This window comes from Bacillus rossius, chromosome 3, assembly GCF_032445375.1.
Source record: "Bacillus rossius redtenbacheri isolate Brsri chromosome 3, Brsri_v3, whole genome shotgun sequence".
Classification (NCBI taxonomy): Eukaryota; Metazoa; Arthropoda; class Insecta; order Phasmatodea; family Bacillidae; genus Bacillus; species Bacillus rossius.
Window position 1 is genome coordinate 95919620 of NC_086332.1, and position 19326 is coordinate 95938945.

Consider the following 19326-nt stretch of genomic DNA (forward strand, 5'->3'; position numbering starts at 1 on the left):
ATAAATATGTACTTATTTTTAAACCATAGTTTATAATTCGCCAAACATTCTCTATTAACCTTTTAGATTTTCTGTAAATTCACAAAGTATTTTCAAACAATTTGACGTAAATATTTTGTATTTACTTGTAACAAAGTAGGTAATTTAAAATATTTTTTTTATAACTAGTACTTTTATTCTAAACAAATTTATTTAACACTTTTTTTGTATTGAATCTCTCGATATGTTTTTCAGTTATAGTATCGGAAGGCTTTCCTTGCCACTTGGCATTACGTCAATGTTGGAGACCCCTATAGGGACATATTGGTTGTACGGGGCAGGTAGCCATTATTAATATTTTGCTAGATATATATTTGCAGTTTGGGCACAGTCAGGTGATTACGAAAACGAATAAGGTGTCAGTGGTAGTTTGCAAGTCAAGGTGATCGTTTTATGTCCACAATGAATCCTGAATAGTGAGTATTTGTTTTCAATAGTCTTGTAATTTTTTGGACCATGACTACTGAATTTATATTTGGTTTCTGTATTATTTATAGTTTTAATGAATACATTTTCCTTCGTTAAGATATAATGCTATGTATTCTTGTACGTATTATATAAAAGGGTTGCATTAGAATTACTTATGTGGTGTAGTTTCGGTTTGTCATGTCATCGTTGACAAGTGAAACAGTAGGAACGTAATTAGCTTTCGTCATTAGAGTAAATAGTTCTAAAATGAGTCATGCTATCGTAATTTTCATGGAAAACTATTTGTTTAGTCCTCTTCAATGTTATTGGTTTATGAAAAATTATTTTGAGTGACAGGTCGTTTGACCCTTTAGTTGTAGTTGAGGTATTTGACTGTTTCAGAGTAAGGCATTTAACAATTTTAAAGTTTCTACGTTGGGCTTCGTATAGATAATTTTTTATTTTTATTTGAAGAGTTAAATATTTTATTTCTTTAATTATAAATTTCATGAAAGTAGGGAGTTGCATCAAGTTACAGCTTCATATTCTAGTAGTATTCGGTAGGTACCATATTTTTAGGCTGTAAATAGTGTGTGACTAAGTTAGAACCCTGAATTAAAAAAGCATCTATGTTTAGAGCTAGTGGAGGTTCATTTCTCTAAATAAGTAGCTCTGCAAAGTCTTCTGTTGGCACTAGTTTTGCAGTCTACCTAACTTTGGATATAATTTTCTTTTTGATAAAACTTTATAACATATATGGTACTTGCCTGTTATGCTGGAGGGTAACAAGAAATTATTGAACATATATTACTTAAATCCTTTTAATATGAGACATGTAAATAGGCAAGCCCTTTGATCAGTATAATTTGTAGACATAGCCTGTTATCTACTCCCATTATAGCTTATTTACCACAGGTATGTTTTGTATAGTCATACTACTTTAAACAATTCTAAAAGACATTACCCACAATTTATGCTGGCAAGTTATTTGCAGAAATGGCTTTGACAGTATTTAAATAAAAATATAAAATAACAAATAATAATGCACTTTCCTTTAATGTTCACAATGCTGTCTGAACGCCATTTAATTTTGTGCTTGTAATTCCTAATTGGTCAAAAGTTCCGTATCATGTATGACGTAACAGAGTTTATACCTTGATCCTGATGGCCTGATACTGTATACATTATTCTATGGTACATGATGCTTGCTGTTTTAATTTATTATGTCGGGATTAGTCTATATCCTGATCCAATACAATATTGATGACATCACAAACATGGTGATGCTGTCATTATCACCCCTACATTCTTACAGGACAATTGTGGGTATATTGTGGTTGGGGAGGGGGGAACATTCGCATGCTTGTTTTGCGCAAACCACGTTTCTCTATCAAACTAACTTTCGGGTACTGTACTAGGGGAGAGGGGGGCACATTTCAACATGGGGCACCTTTCAACAGCTTGAAATTTATACCAATGGAGCCTTGTTTTGATTGGTTAATGGGAAACTAATCAAGTTACACTACAGAACAACAGCTAGCAATGGATTTCCCTCCATTTCTTTTCATAAGTTCTTTGTGATTCAGTAAACACTGTTTCCTGTGTTGCAAAGTAAAAAGTGATTATTGTTTTCAGCACTACATTTTACAGTCTCTACTTTGATGGATGTAAGTAGGATTTATTTACCCAATTAAATAAGAAATTCTGCATCTAAAAATAATATGAACATCTTTAAAAACAGTTTCTAAAAGTAGTAACATTACTATAACTTCAATGATTGCTCATGGGGCAGATATCAACAAACTGCTGGGGGTAGATTTCAACATTGTTGAAATGTACCCCTTTACATGTATATGGTTCATTTAAGCAATAACATAGGACAATTACAGCCTTTTTGTAGAGTTCAATATGCCTAGGCCCATAATAAAATGGCTGAGTCAAATGCTTTGCCTAAAATATGTTAACTATCATTAAAATATTAGGCATGTGTATGTAATGTTAATACTTATACCTTTTGTTTTCTCATTATTCCAACTCAAAATTATAATAAAATATAAAAATTAGGGTTAAACAATAATAGATGAACTGTGTATTTACATTATAATTAAATTGACCATTTAAATGAAAACTGAAAATTGCAGAAAATGATTGGCGGTTATCAAATTCTGGCAAAACGGTAACCATTTATAACCTAGCTGCTTTGACGAACACAGCATATATTGCTTCATTTACTCCTAAAACATCACAGCAGCTTTTAAAGTAACATGTGCTTGGCAAGTGTCTTGTCTTATGACGATTCTGCTGTTTCAAACTTCACACCAGAAAAATCAAAACACTGTGAAAGAAACACAAGTAGACCTGAAGGAATTCCGACACCTGAAGATGTTTGGCCTTTTCCAAAAGCAGAACCAAGAAGAAAAATTGGAGGAAGAAAGAAAAAGAAGTTATCAATACTTACTGGAAAAAAACAACAGTTTAAGAGGAAACAATGAAGAGTATATAAAAGAAGTCAAAATTAGGCATGAAGAAAATGTAAATAGAGAAAATAATCAAAATTGGAAAACACAAGCCTGCAAGAAAATGTTTCAATGATGAATCTTGTGATAATGAAGGTAGTGAAATTCTTTTGCAAGACGAGTCTGATTGTAAAGATATATAGATCAACTTTTGATTTCCACATCAGAGTTTGAAGAAAATGTAAGGTAAATGTACCAGTAGTCGTCATGCTAAGAAGAGTTTTAGAAAAAAAAATTGTGTACATAACCTCGTAGGTGTATTACTGCCCCCTACATGTTTGTTTTTAACCTCAAACTTTACTCTACAATGCTATCCAACACTCTTCGATAAAAACAAATTATTTTTATAAATTTATAATTTTGAAAAAAGTGTGATTTCGAGCCAGTAGTCGTCATGCAAATGTTCGTGTTTGCCAGTGTTCGTCACATGTTTGTGCCAGTAGTCATGTGCGATTTCGGCTGCATTAGTTTTAATTCATGGATCCAGAATGATAGTATTGTACTATTTGGGCTTCAAATGTTATTTGGTACTATATTTTAAACATCAAAATGGCAATTCATAAAGATCGTTTAGTAATATAATGAATAATCCTCATTAAATTTTGAATTTACTTACAGCACTCACGGAACAAAGAGGGACAGCACAACTAACATGAAAATATAATATAGAGCTGTAGCAAACCGTATTTATTCGGCACTAAGTAACGGGTGCGCCTTCTATTAACGAGTAACGAAACGTTACACACGGCTGCATTTTGTTACTCACATTTTTCGTATGTTTTACGCATGCGCGTGCATATTCGATGAATTTACGTTACAAAGAACAATGTTTGTTTATTAAGTAAAGTATAATTTGGAAATTCCTCGTCCGAGTTTTTTTACTGTTTATTAAAGGTATTATGTGTGTAGACAAAGTTTGAGATTGGAACAGAAACAACGTAACAAAGTATTTTTTTACAAATTAGAATATGTATGTTTTTGTTTTTCACTATTGCGTATTTTCATGTTTTTTTTATTCTTATCTTAAAAGAGATAATATAATAAAGCCACTCTAATGAGATTTAATTGTTTCTTGGTTAACAAAAACGGTTTAATTATCAAATATTGTTAATTGTTTATATTCTATTTATTATTTACGCGACGTCATACTGTACGCGCACGCAATACGACTCGATTCGTTGCTGCAACATAACATAGCATGTTATGCGGTATCAGAAGTAAAATTTAAAAATGAATCGGGGCCCATCTTCCTACCCAAGGGCGATTTGCCTTTGTGTTTATCGGACAATGTGTTTCTTGGCACACTATTGTTTTCCGCTGCCCGTTTTATACTCATACCGTTCGCTACATCTTTAAGAGCAGCTTCCATGGCTGACTCTTCATACAACAGTATTTTCCATTTTGGCATTTTGCTGTGTAATTAAAGAATGAGACACATTATAATGTTTAATTTACTTATTAATGTCAACATATATATCGAATGACCCCTAAATTAATGTAAACAACAATGTCTACACAATTTCTGCAATCGATAAAGTAATGTCCGACCCAGAAGTCGTCATACACATGCATCGGAAGTCGTCATAGGTGACGACTACTGGATCTGATCATAATAATGTTATTTGCCTATCAACAACAAAGAACCAATATTATTTAAGAACTCTAGGGTGTAACTTAGCATTAGCACAACTTTAAATAAAATATTAAATGTACCAGTGCTCGTCAGGTATGACGAACACTAGCAATACAAGGTTTTTATTGATCCAGTTTTCGTCACCCTAACTAAATCATACAAAGAAAACGAATTTTTTTAAATAAACACTTTCACCTCTTCAAGAACATTTAACCAACACATTCAGCACAAAACATCACGAATAAACATGTAAATTACAGAATTAGAAGTAAAAATGTGCACTTGTCTCCTTAGTGTTTTAGTATAGGAATTCCCCTATTTATCTTCACTGCTCTACGAACTTTTGATGCACGGACTTTTTTGATTGAAAATAGTGTTTGTTCCGAAAACTATTGTGGTAATTTCAGCTAGAAAGTCGGCCAAATTTTTGTAAATATTTAAGTTGGCGATATATTGAGCTACTTTTCTATTATTTACATTTGAAGTTGTTAGTGACGACCATTGGAGCAGTGACGAGTACCGGTGCACTTACCTTATATTTGGAAAAAAATGATACAGTAATTCAAATAAATGATTTTGTGCTAGTTTCTTTTGCAGGAAAGAAGTACAAAGTCCTATTTGTAGGGCAAGTAGAAGACCAAGAAGAAAACAATTACAAAGTTAGACTCATGCAAAGGAATGAAGACTTATAGAAATTTTATTTCCCCCAAAAAGACTATATTACATTTAGACAGAAGTGACATTATGATGAAACTCCCGCAGCCAACCATGAGTGGAGGAACATCTCCAGCCATTTCTTCTATGGCATTTGCTGTAAACTTACCTTCAGTTAACAAGAAAATAATGTAAAACACAAATGTTATGCTTTAAGTGAATAAGATGATTTAACCATATCTATTAATTTTATATATATTTTCTATTTTGTTTTATTTGTATATTGTTATACATATATTAGCTTATTTGACTTATTCCAATAAATGTTTTATTGATTTGAAAGTAAAAACAAATATTATTTATTTGTTGAAAGGTACCCCACCACCTGTTGAAATGTGCCCCATGGTAGGGGTACAATTCAACAAAGGTAAGGGGTTCATAAAATATAAAATATAACTTCATAGTTGAGATTAGACTGCAGTAAAAATTAACAAGCTGCTCAACATACTATTAAAACTAATGATGCTAATTACCAAGATAAAAAATAAAATGTTTAATTTAAAAAAATTATACAATAAAATTTGTTTAAATGTGCCCCCCCCCTCTCCCCTATATACTACAGCCCCACCTATTATGTAGCATATATATAATACAGGAGACAATACTGAAGTAATATTTCCCACGACATTGTCTTCTATGCTTCAGTCCTACCTATTCAAGTATAGAACACGATACCAAATATATATTTCCTATGGTAGTAGGTATATTTTACGTTTTTTAATTTAATTTTAGAACACAATACCAAAAATACATTCGATACACTAATTTACTCTTCTCAACAGCAATATCTTTTGGAAACCAAGCTTGTGTATTTTCCTGTGCTTATATACGGTAAGAACATGAAAGTCGTAATTACTTAAGCACTGCCTTTACGGATTCATCAATATTCCTATCATATCATGATTTAAAGGTGTAAGTATATATGAGTAAAAGTTATGTATCGCATATCCAAGTTTTTTTTCCTTGATCCTGATGGCATGATCCTGTACATTTTGATCTTGTGGTACATGATGCTGTTTTAATTTAGTACGTCAAAAGATCCTGCACATAACAAAAACTTGTGATATAGTAATAAATTATGACCTTAAGTTAAATAGAAGAGGCAAATATATTTTGTATTCAACTTATGATATTTATTCATTGTTATTACAAAAGTTTTTTTTCTGGTCAGGATATTTTGAAGTACTAAATTATAAAAGCAGACATGTACCACAGCATCAATGCATACAGGATTATGCCATCGGTATCAAGTGATTAACTGGATATGTGATACAGAAATTTTACCTATATATTTTTGTGTTATTGTGTGTGTATATATAAATGAAACAATACACCTTACCTAACATATCAAAAGAAACTCACATTAAAATACTATAAATCACAAATTTTAACACTGTTTAAAAACCTTATACTTTCTTGGCTTAATGGCAATATTCGTTTACTATCAAAATCTCTTAGTTAAATTTATGCTAAAAAATATCAATTTCTCCATTTAATTTTTTCTATCTCACAAAACCTAAACTGTTGATTTCCTGTTTACTTCAATCACACAAGCCCACATTCTTTCTATACACTGCACCATTATATTAATTTAATATAAACACACAATCTTTTTCGCTTGTGACTTCTATACTTATTTCCACACATCATATAAATTTCCTAATACGTGTGTTCGTATTTATTCACTTTGTAAAAGTCATTTATACTTATTAATTTACTCCTCATTCGACAAACCTCCAAACTCGCACTAATATTCATATTTTTTTTTCACGGCACTACTTTGGATTTGGCTGTTGCCAGTTGTATGTATACACATAAGATTCCTTCGTTTCACAATACAATTTATCATCATTGGGCAACTTCCATGATGTCATACATTTCTGCTATTTTATTTCCAACCAATAGTAAGGTCAGAATAGTATTTTGAACATGACCAAATATATCTAAAGATCCTGGACATAAATAAAACTTGTGATATAACAATGTGAATGAATAATGATAATAAAATGTATATGAAAGAAAAAAAATTTCCATAAGACCTCTGGAATGATTTGTTTGTACATTTTATGATATTCAAGTTTTTTTTTGTGCAGGATCTTTTGACGTAGTAAATTAAAATGGTAAATATGTAGAGTAGCGGTATTTGCGAAAAAAAAAATGTTAAAAATCTGAAAATACTTTTATTATATGCTCTTTCACTTCCTCTTTTCATTAAACTCGGCGGAGATAAAGGAAGTCCAAATACTTTAGGAGATATCAAATTTTTTAATTTTCATCACAATACCTGTGCATTCATGCGGCATCACCATTGTTTTTTGTTTACGAGTATGAATTTTTTTTTTGTGACATAGGTGAACGACTACATCATTTTCTACTAACGGCAAAGGAATTGTACCCGCCCCTAACTTAAGTGAGTTTTTAACGTTTCAAATTTTAATGTTTTATTTGTTATTTGGATATTGTTGTGCAAGTAATAAGTAAAAAAAAATATTACGTGAGTTATTACTGTTCATCCTTTGTCCCGGTTTGTTATGTCAGGTCAGTTACATTATAAATACTTTAAAACTAAACAAACATTAAAATTAATTCACATTATTTTTAATGTCCGCTTAGTTTGAAAGTATTTATAATGTAACTGACCTGACCTAATTGACCATTTTAATTAATTAGGCATTCACGAACACACGGCAAAATAAAAAAATGGCGGCGGTCGAATTATAGCACAGGTCTTGTATTGCAAAATAAGAACGGCACTATCTCTTAAAGTATTTGGAATTTTTTATCTCCGCCGGGTTTAATGAAAAGAGGAAGTGAAAAAGCATATAATAAAAGTATTTTCGGATTTTTAACATTTTTTTTCGCAAATACCGCTACACTACATATTTACCATTAAAATAGCAAGCATAATGTACCACCGGACCAATGTACTTAGAGGATCATTCCATCAGGTTCATGGGATGAACTTTGGATACATGATATGGAATAATTACCCCTACTTGTTACCTTGCATGTTTTGTGTAAGAGATAATTTATGGCCAAGAGGAAAATACTAATAGAATCTTCTATTTGCTGCATTAGGAATGGTCTTGCATCTAAACATAGCACCTGGGCTATCACTGATAGGATTGACATAGTTCATGATTCTTCCCTAAATATTGCATTGTGTGATTCCAGCCTAGACTTCTTAGCACTGCACTATTTCATCAAATTTAGATGCCTTGCAGTCTGTAATATAAGGGTTCGAAACTATACATATAAAGAAGGAAACTTTTCTAGGTTAGTGAAATCTAAAAAATAATATTTAATATGTTTGACAATTTTGTTGGAGTTCTGCAATGCTACCTGTGGCTTAACCATTTGACTCTTAAAGTGCTTCAAATATTTTGATAGAAAATAATTTGTTTTGGTAAGTTATGCAAGGAACAAGAAAAGGCCATTTAAAATTTTTGGAGGATTGATTATAAACTCATTTTAACTTATTTATTTGCAAACATTAATTTTACAGCTGTGAACATTACTTATTTGCTATAAATTTTATTTCATATACTCATATCAATCCAAACCTTGTCTGAAAGTACATTAGCAGAGAAACTACATGTTATGTATGCCTTAAACTATGTACTGAAGGTATTATTTTGTGGAAACAGTTAATTTTTACAGCGTGACAGTTCTTCATTCTTTGTAAGCAAATTAATGAATTTTAATGTCACAATCATTCCTAGGTTATATTTTTGGTATATTGCTGGTGAGAGCTCAAGAGTAGTATATGTTTACACAGGTTACATGATGATACACAGTGACTCAGAGTGCAACCAGCCACTCCAGTCAGTTTCTTGTCACTAGGTGGGTAGCACTATCTCCTTGCTACACACTAACCCTCTTAAAGCCTTCTAGCCGTGCCTGCCGACATACCGAATTCTAGTGACCTGGTAGGACGACAGTGCTACCAGTTGCTCCAGTCTGAGCAGGCATATCAAGTCATGAGTTTAGATGAATATTTGGTAATAATTCCATATCACTAGTACATAATGCTTGCTTTTTAATTTAGTTTGTTCAAAGATCCTGCACTTAACAAAAATGTGAGCATCACAATAATACAAATTGTCACAGGTCTTGTGGAAATTTTTTCTTTCATGTGCATTTAGGATCTTAATTCATTGTTATATCACTCATTTTTATTTTGTGCAGGATCTTTCAACATATTAAATTAATACTGCAAGCATGATGTACCACATGATCCATGTATACAGGAGAAACTTGGATACTTGATAGGGAACTTTTACTGAATGTTTAAATAAAAGTTTGAATAAAGGCCTGTATTTAATTTTATGTTTTAATAAAATTGACTTTGACTTAATAATTATTGTTTGTGCGAGCAGTTTAATTTCAGCAGTTATTCATAAGTTAATCACCATAACTTACAGAATTGAGTAAACCTATGGTGCATATTAATGTAGGGAATATTGCTTGTGATAGTTTGGGATCTTCAAATTCAGAAGTAATTAATAAATTACTGTCACTATCACCTCTAAACATTGTGACATGTTAAGGGGCCCTCGTAGTCGGGCGTATCTGTGTCAGTGTAAGCAGAATAAGTGCGACGCTTAATGGTACTTTATTGTGGTTTCTAATTGCAAGGCTCTGAACTGGTGCGCAGTCTTCTTGTGCATGACTGGTATGAAATTTGAGTGGTAACAATAACATTAGATGATGAAGTGAAAATAAAGTTGTAATGTAAAGCCCTTGGGTTATTTCAAGAATCTTTACTGAGCGTTTTGTGCCTGAATTATTCTGAAAACATTCATTTTAGTGCTTTTCAGTCCAAACAAATTAAGAACACAAATCTCATATTTTGTATTGCACATACAAATTAATGCAGTAAAAAAAGGGTAACTACCCATCAGCCTTCAGTGCATTCTTAAATGCTTTTTTGTAAAAAGACACCACTCAGATATCTTGCAGTATTCAAATCACTTGGTGTCGTCAGATGCTCTGCACACTGTATGTGGACAAGTAGGCAGGCCCCTTAAAGCAAAAAGTTAATACAGTCCAACCCAGTTTTTATTAAATTGGTCAATATAATTTTAGCAGGAATACATAAGAGGGCTATCAATGGTATTCAAAACAATGGGTAATGGGCTGCTCAAAATAAAATAAAAATATAGATGCAAGTCACTGTTTGTAAAAGTATCCGGTATCTTGTGTTGCATCTTCAAAAAATCATCAGAGAAATGGAAGCTGCTGGAAACTGGGAAAACTATACTGAAATGAAATTAGATGGTGATCATAAACTCTTGAGTCAACTAAACTAAAAATTCTGGCAGTGCAGTAATGCAACTTAGTGGTCAAGGTCAAAAGCTGGAACCACCCGAAAAAATTTTAACGTGAGATGCTCAGTGGGTGCCTGATTACAGAATGTGCTGAACCATAGGATGTGGGCTTGCAGATCTTTCTTGCACTGTACTGACTTCTAGTTAAGACTTCTAAAATTATTTATTCTGTGTAGTAGGTGTGTTAATAATATCCTGCCTTTTAAAGTAAAATCTTTTGTTAAAATATATATTTTTGAAAAAAACATCTTAACTGATATTCTAATGTACTCATTTAACTAAACCAATTATGTATATATTTGTTTCTTGTTACAGTGACTACCTGTTCAAATTGTTGCTGATTGGAGACTCTGGCGTTGGCAAGTCCTGTCTGCTGTTGAGATTTGCGGTCAGTTATTGTGACTTGAACTTGAACCCAATAATTGATCTTTTTGTATTTTAGATGACCTAATGGCTCATAGTGATTTAATGTGCACGTGTATAAGCTTTTTTTTACTTTTCAGGATGACACGTACACAGAAAGCTACATTAGCACAATTGGAGTAGACTTTGTAAGTATCTGCTTATCACTTTACTACACATTTTGTAGCATTTTATAAACATTTAAAGTTTTAACAAATTTTTTTTATCTTTTTCAGAAAATTAGGACAATTGACCTAGATGGAAAAACTATAAAGTTGCAAATTGTAAGTACTTGACCTCACTTTATTGAAAACATAATAAATGTGTATTAATGGTAACATTGATGTTGGAGCACATGTGAAGTGCAGAGCAGTGAGCAGTGCGTGTTGGTGGGCAGTGGGACACGGCCGGCCAGGAGCGGTTCCGCACCATCACCTCGAGCTACTACCGGGGAGCTCACGGCATCATCGTGGTGTACGACTGCACAGACCAGGAGAGCTTCAACAACGTGAAGCAGTGGCTGGAGGAGATAGACCGCTACGCCTGCGACAGTGTCAACAAGCTGCTGGTCGGCAACAAGTGCGACCTCACCACGAAGAAGGTCGTGGATTACACCACCGCCAAGGTACTCATTCCTAGTGTTTCATCTTGACCCAGCCCTTTTCTATTTATGCCAGGAACTTGAAGGTCCCAAAGCCTTACAACTATGCCAGTTGACACCTTTTTTGATTGGGTAAAAGTTGCCATGTTAATTTCAGCGGTGTTTGTGCCATTATATTCTTTTAGTTATTGAAATTTTGTCTTGTAAATGCTGAGATCACATGGAAAAATGCTTCTAGCGCCCAGTTGCTTTATACATCAGGAAGTATATTAAAATATATTTTGCTTTGAGTAAAAAAATCAATAACAAAATTATGGCTTAAAAATTATTTTAGCTAAGATGGTGTGTTTCTGCTTTCTCTCTCCCCAAATCCATTACTTGAACTATACTGGATGAGATACATTTTTCATGCGTTATTACAACGCAAGACGTTGGAACACTAAAGGAATCTGTTTGTGTACTTCTCCCGCAGGATAAACTTTGCGTTAACATTACTGAGAGGGAAGTTAGAATTTTTAGAAAGGTAAAACAATACTCTGAACTGAAACAGAAGATTTTGAATGTTGGTTTCAGTTGGTATTTTAAAGGAACTGGAACCGTCAAGTCGACACAGGCATAATATGTAAACTGTAATCCATGAATTGTGCTGCCGGTCATAAATCAGTAAAGCAGGTTGGCCGCAGACTGGGGCAACCTGGAAAAAACAGAATTTTTTGAGATAAGTTTGTTTCAGCATTGTTATGGTTTCTTCAGTGGCCATTCATTATAAAAAAAAGTGAGTTAGCTGTATCATTTTAAAAATTGTGTGTGCATATTACCATATTCATCAAATAATCCACGCAGAATTTTTTTTAAATGTGTGTTTAAAAGCATGATGCGTGGGTTATTCAAAACTTGACAATGCTGCAAGGCTATGCTGCATAGCTAAAGTTCCTTCAAGCTCCAGTGTTGGTTAACCTCCTGTTTGATAAATCAGGGTGACAATTGGTCGGGAAATTCTGGAAAACCTGGAATAACCAGGAATATTATGCTTAGGGGAAAAATGTGGAATTACCCAGGAAATTATTCACCCTTCGGGAGATTCGCTATTCTTTGACCATACTTTATCATCTAACAGTTAACAAAGATGTTGACTATGCATGTGTGCAATTGACTTCAATATGGAAAATATATTTAATAGATATGGATTGTGAAAATAAATATTTATTTTCAAGATAAGATGCCTTGAGAGGGTTAGCATTTGCAGAAGGAAACGTAATCAGCAATCCGACACCATTTATGTTTACATGTGTGACAAATGCTTTTAGAAGTTGATGCCAAAGCGCAATGAATTTAGATTACTTATGCAGACCTGCCAACCCTCCCGCTTTAGGCGGGAGACTCCCGATTTTGTACCCTTTCTCCCGCCCTCCCGATTTGTCATTCAAATCTCCCGATTTTTGGTTCTGTTTCTCTTGAAGTTTTTAATGCAATATATTTATAGAATTAATATGTTTGTACCATTATTCCGTACAATCGTATAGTAACTACGGTTCGTACCATAACGTGTAGTTATTTGAATAGCCTAAATGCCTACAATTGTCGGCTAAAACTCTTGGTTAAGCGTACATCTAAGAAAGAAACGTTATTTACGATAATTATGGGAGCTGTTTTGGTACACGTTTGTCATTGGTGTTTATTAGCCAACCAGAAAAAGGTTTCATTTGTTTTCCAAGATGGCGTGTTTTGTCAACATTGTAAACTGTATTTTCGGTGGCGTTGGTTTGAAATAAAGACGGAGTGGATTAATAATGAGTAAATGATAACACTTTACATTCGTGCCCAAATTCTCTTCGGTTTGTCAGCCGGCTATGTGTTAATTGTTTGTTCGTCCCCGAACAAATTCGCCTTTGTTCGCGTCTGTGCTCACAGACGAAGTGTAGAGGTAGCATTATAGTACAGTCTCCGAATTTATTCAACGGTGTATTCATAAAAATATTATTTTGTGGAAGCAGTTGCGGCGTGATGAGTATTTTGTATGCATTGTTTTGAAGCATATAAATACGAAGAAACATGCCGTCAATGCTATGGCATCAAATCAGAAATTAGACGTTTTTCGTGACACAAGTCGGAAAGAAGATAGTGTGACAAAAGCAGAGTGTTTTGTTAACGTATTTTATTTTAGAACACAATTTGCCCATTGCTTGTGCTAATCATGCTGGTTTACTCTTAAAATAATTTTCAAAATTTACAAAATAAACAAATTTTTCCTGCCCCCTACCCCCCCCCCCCCCCTTCCCTTTCCACTCCACTAAAAAACCTCCCGCTTTTGGACTGGCCAAAGTTGGCAGGTAATACAAATTGCACTTTTAATATCTTTATCGTTGATGATTTCTGGTTTTTGTTTATTAAATTATATTACAGTATATTTTTTAGCTAATAAATGTGAGTTTTATAATGGCTAATGCTGGTTTTAGTGTAAACTTTATCATGTCGATAGTTGGCAATACTTCATCTGATACACCAATATCATTTTTGTGCAATGTACATTTGCGTGGAAAGTTATGTGATTCGGCATTTTGTTTCAATATGTTTACGTAGATAGGTTTGGAAGTGAACTGAATTTTAATGTTATGAAACGTGTTACTGCCCTACATCACAATCATGACTGTTGAAGTAACAAATAACTAGAGGTTATGTAACTTAACCTCAATGTTTTTGTATTTCATGTAGTGATGTGTTAATATGGATTCTGTTTGTTAAATAAATTTCATTACTGATATTAAAGTTTGGGGTTCTTAGTGAATAAAACTGAGAAAATATATTTTAATATGTTTTATTTAAAGTAACAAATGATTGCACAGCAAGAACACACCAAAGTCATAGACATCTATACAAAAATATGTAACACAATGGGCAACGACCCCGTGGCTATTTAACCAAGATCAAAATTTTCTTTTTCTTTTTTAACAGATATGTTTAGTGATGGGATTTTCGATACTTCGATACCTCGATACCTTTGATACTTGACGGTATCGCAAAGTATCGAGTATCGAAACTGTAAGTTCGATAAATTTTTTCGATACCGGAATGCTTGTTCATTTGTATTGAATTAAGTTTTGAGTCGCCATCGTACAAAATACAACTACAGTAGAACCTCGATGATACATTCCCGTTTCATAAATTTTCCCGTGTCATACGCCGATTAATTTTGGTCCCGCCGAAAGTACTACTATATTTACAATGGTTTACTTTCCCGAAACATACACTTATAAAATCATTAATTTCCCGTTTCATACGTTTTTACGAAGTGAAAAAGTCCTAAAATTCACAAATTTTTTTGTTAGGTATATTCCTCCTGATAAATTAAGTTTTAATTAATGCTTTTATTTTGAAAAACGTTCATTGTTTACCTTTGCAAACGTAAGAAAATAACTTTATCGCACCATAGATATGGATAGTATCAGGAAGACTGTGCACTTCGCTAGTAGCATCTATGGCCAGCACCAAGCGAGACTAGTGGCGCAAACTAGCAATGATTATGAAAATGGTGCACGCTCTTTACCAAGGCACGGATCTCATATTTTGTGCATTCATTAATCTTTGAACTGAATATACTCGTTTGTTATTGTTTTCTTACGATGGGATTGTTTTGTATTTTACGTTTCTCAAGTTAAAATTTTATTGAAAATTGTTCTGTTGCATAAAGTTGTTTGTAAAATGAAACAAACAAGCAAAAATTTCTGGTTTTCTATTTACAATAGCCTAAATTTTTTATTTCTAATTTAGGCTTGGTGATTTCCCTCCCTCCAAGAAAGGACTTAAAACATTTTGTAAGGCCACTGTTTCTCATGACAGCTTTACTTGATTATGGACTGTATTTTACATTTCTGGTGGTTTTATTATATGTATATATAATGATGAATTCATATCTTTCATTAATATAATGCAATTATTTACACATTATGTATTTAAGTTTAATCTGACATAATGCTGGTATGATAGATTGAATTTATATAGTTTAAAACTAATTTATGTTATTTGTAATAATTGTTACTTAATGGGAAAATATTTTTCCCTGGAGTATCGAAGTATCGAACTGAAAAAACAATACAAAATCGAGTATCGAAAGTGTGGTATCGTCCCACCTCTAGATATGTTATAAGTTTATATTCAGTATTGGTGAACTTTTTTACTGAGACTAGTATTCAAAAATTGCCAAACCAGGTCACACATGAAAGTCTTCCTTTCAGGACCAGTGGCTGAATGAACCTGATTTTAATGGTTGTTACACGCATGGTAATGCAAGTTTAAATAGGATTTTCTGTAAATGCAGAGTTTCTTATAGACAGCATGAAAGAAGAAACCCTCATAGCTCACAGATGTGTGTATGATGCTGTCAGCTATCTGGGTGGTATTCAGTTTAGTGCCACTTACAAAGCCTATTCTCCATGCAGCACACAATGCACATGTTCTCTTTACAGAAGCCCAGCAGGAACACAGAACAGCAGTATCAGCCCAGTTAGATTAATTTTGTCATCGCAAGCTTAGCGATTTGGCTGTGAAAGTACTGGAAGCAAAAAAGTATAAAATTGATGATGACTGAAGTTTTACAGAACTAAATTTCTGAAATAAAGTGCTGTGCTTGCTAATAATATATGAATCTCTGTATTCTTAATACATTCATTTTAACAGAATTGACTGGATTTTATATTTTACATAATTAATTAGAACCAATTATTTATACCTTGTTTGAAAGGTTTTTCTTTGGTAAGACAAATTATTCTAGTTTGTGTTTTTGGGAGAAAAATATTCCACATTTCTGCAGGTATAGTAATTTTTGTACTTCTATATTTTTAAGTGTAATAGTGTAATGTATTATTACAAAGAACACATAGAAATTGGTTTAGAAAATGAATTAAACATTCTGGAAAATTGAAAATTAATTTTTGTAAAACTGGAAATACCCAGGAATTTTGTTTTAGGATTTGAGTAGTTTCCCTGTAAATGACATCAGACATTTTGCATGTGGTTTGATGTCTAATATATTTGTGAAAAAGACTCGATGATTATCAAAGGTTTGCGGTTGCGTTTATCTACGGTGGCTGAAAACCCATAAAATTATAAAAATTAATGAGGAAATGGGAAATTATGTTATGGAAAGAAAATCTGTGTATATGCGACTTTACTGAACTTTTAATGGCACTTCAGTGCAGTAAATCAAACATCTTTGGTTGGCATGGTACTCATTTTTTATTCATGGCCATTTTTTTCCCCTCTTCAAGTTAAACATATCATTCTCAGTTAATCCATAAATAAAATATCTTCTACCTAATATCCGTAGAGATGTATATTTACAATTTACTTCAAGAATTTTAATGAAAGTTTTGAAACTTTGAACAGTATTCGTGTGACAAAAATATAGTGTGAAAAATATAACTGTTAAGACATTTACACTGTTAAGACATTTACACTGTTAAGACATTTACACTGTTAAGACATTTACACTGTTAAGACATTTACACTGTTACGACATTTACACTGTTACAGAGAATGCTATATTATTTTTACAGGAAACTTTTAAGCCATATTATAATTTGGATTATGCAGGTCTGGAATAAAAATTTTTATAGAAAGTTAAAATTTTATCCTTAGGTCTAGTAAGTTTGGTGTGAGGCTTATTCTAATCAAATATTTTTGGTTATGGTTTAAATATCAGGGGTGCGAGATTTATTCGAGTAATTCTAAAGAAGAGCCACTTTTATATAAAAAAAGTAATTAGAAACTCCCAGTAGAATTTTTTACTTTACATTTTTCACAATCCAGGGTTCCTACAATCTGGAATGTCAGGGAAAGTCAGGGGAAAAATAAAGGTGTCAGGGAAAGTCAGTGAGATAGCTATAAAGTGAGGGAAAGTCAGGGAGATAGCTATAAAGTCAGTGAAATGTAGTGGAAATTAAAATTTCGATAAATAACTCTGAAAGAAATATATCTAATCAAAAAACATCATAGGTCTGGCAATTAGCTATGTACATACATCATCTCTAGTTGCAATAAATACTGTTCTGCTCACTGTATCTTTTGAAGGTTACTGTAGTCATCTGCATGCAGTGGTGAATGAAGATGTGAAAGTAGTAAAGAAGTTCACTAACTCGGCTTGTATGTCTTAAGTTTTGAGATATATTAAGTATTACGCTGTATTTACCATTAATAGTGTTTTGCCAACACTTTTACTAGTTTGTTTAAAAATACAGTGGAACCCCTGAATTACACTTTTCAAGGGGAAAACAGAAAAAAAAGGTGTAATTCGGAGGAAAGTGTAATTGAGGGGAAAGTAAAATTTTACTAAAAACTACATGATGATAGATATTGTAATTATTCTTCAAGTCAATGCTTGATGTAATAAAGTTTTACAACAATAACTATATTATTTTTGTTTGCAATTAACTTTAGTATTTAATGGCAATCCTAAAACTTAAGTAAAAATATGTTATAGGCCTAACATTAACAACTTGATATTTTTTAATTTTTTTTGCCATTGGTCCACATTGTTCTGCGACATTTTCGATGGACGTTCGATTATGAACAATTATTGTGTTTAATGTAGACACGAGAAATTCTCAATGCCTTGGCTAAGGCCACACGCGATCCAACGTGGTTGTCAAACTACCTCGAAATATTCCATTTTTGCTTAACTGTTACAGCGTTTTTTTTCACGAGCACTCGCCATTGCACAAATATTGCGAAAATTAATCATAAACATAAATAAATTATCTGTAGAACGTGTCAATAAAGCACAAAAATTTACGTCAAGGTAAACAAAAACAAAGCCCAAAATCACTGGTACCAAACCAACACAGCGGTGCGCAGTATGTGTTGCCAACGGTTGTCAAGGAGTGAGAAACTGTATTTGCTACGCGGATGTGTTCCTTTCACTACATGGAACGATCGCCCATGAAAAAACACCATATTTCAAGGATTTATATATTTTACGGTGATATAGTATTTTAAATAACGCGAACCTAACCTAACCTCCTAGAAAATAAAAATTGAAAGAACTTTTATTTATGTAACTGACCGAACCTAACTTTACCTTTCACTTCGGTAAACTTCGGAACTTTTCGGGTTGTGGCTGTGGCTCTCTTGCCTGTGAAAAGAAGGCTACCTGTTTGTTGCATGTGGAGTAGTAAGCTTTTGTGTGTAACCATCCACCTACTTTGTTTTATTCCAGGTTGATTATGTAAAGACTGTTACAGGTCATTATGTCTGACAAAAAAACTGTATTTAATCAGCTGTGGCTGAACCCAGCTCTGTTTCCAGATTTTTCAGCATGGGTGCATCCTGTAGATGGGCATAATACTCAAGCATTTTGTAGTGTGTGTAAAAAGACTTTGAACTTGAGCAATATGGGAAAGCAAGCATTAGTTTCTCATGGGAAAGGACCAACCTATTTGAAAATGGTGGGAGATGCGACAAGTCAGACTTTTTTGTCTTTGTTCATAAAGACGCCAGGTAATATTGCAAGGTGTTCTGGATCAACAGCAATTTCAGACGTTAACCTAGACAAGGGACAGAGTAGTGATTCTTCTTGCTCAAATAGTCTTTTCACGTCAAAATGCACTCAGCTTCAGATAAACACTGTCACTAGTCTACAGAATGTAGTGCCTCAAAGAAATCTCAACAACTATGTTTTAAAAGAAGATG

At 33.0% G+C, this 19326-nt stretch overlaps 1 protein-coding gene across 1 annotated transcript in view; it reads left to right on the forward strand.

The window, feature by feature from the left end:
- Positions 1–219: 219 nt before the first annotated feature.
- Positions 220–19326, forward strand: part of LOC134531051 (ras-related protein Rab-1A) — a 34555-nt gene continuing 15448 nt past the window's right edge. The window contains exons 1-5 of the mRNA XM_063366563.1: positions 220–455; positions 10956–11028; positions 11144–11191; positions 11279–11326; positions 11440–11667. Coding sequence (XP_063222633.1) covers positions 433–455; positions 10956–11028; positions 11144–11191; positions 11279–11326; positions 11440–11667 — 420 coding nt within the window. The 5' untranslated portion in view covers positions 220–432. The remainder of the gene's footprint in view (positions 456–10955; positions 11029–11143; positions 11192–11278; positions 11327–11439; positions 11668–19326) is intronic.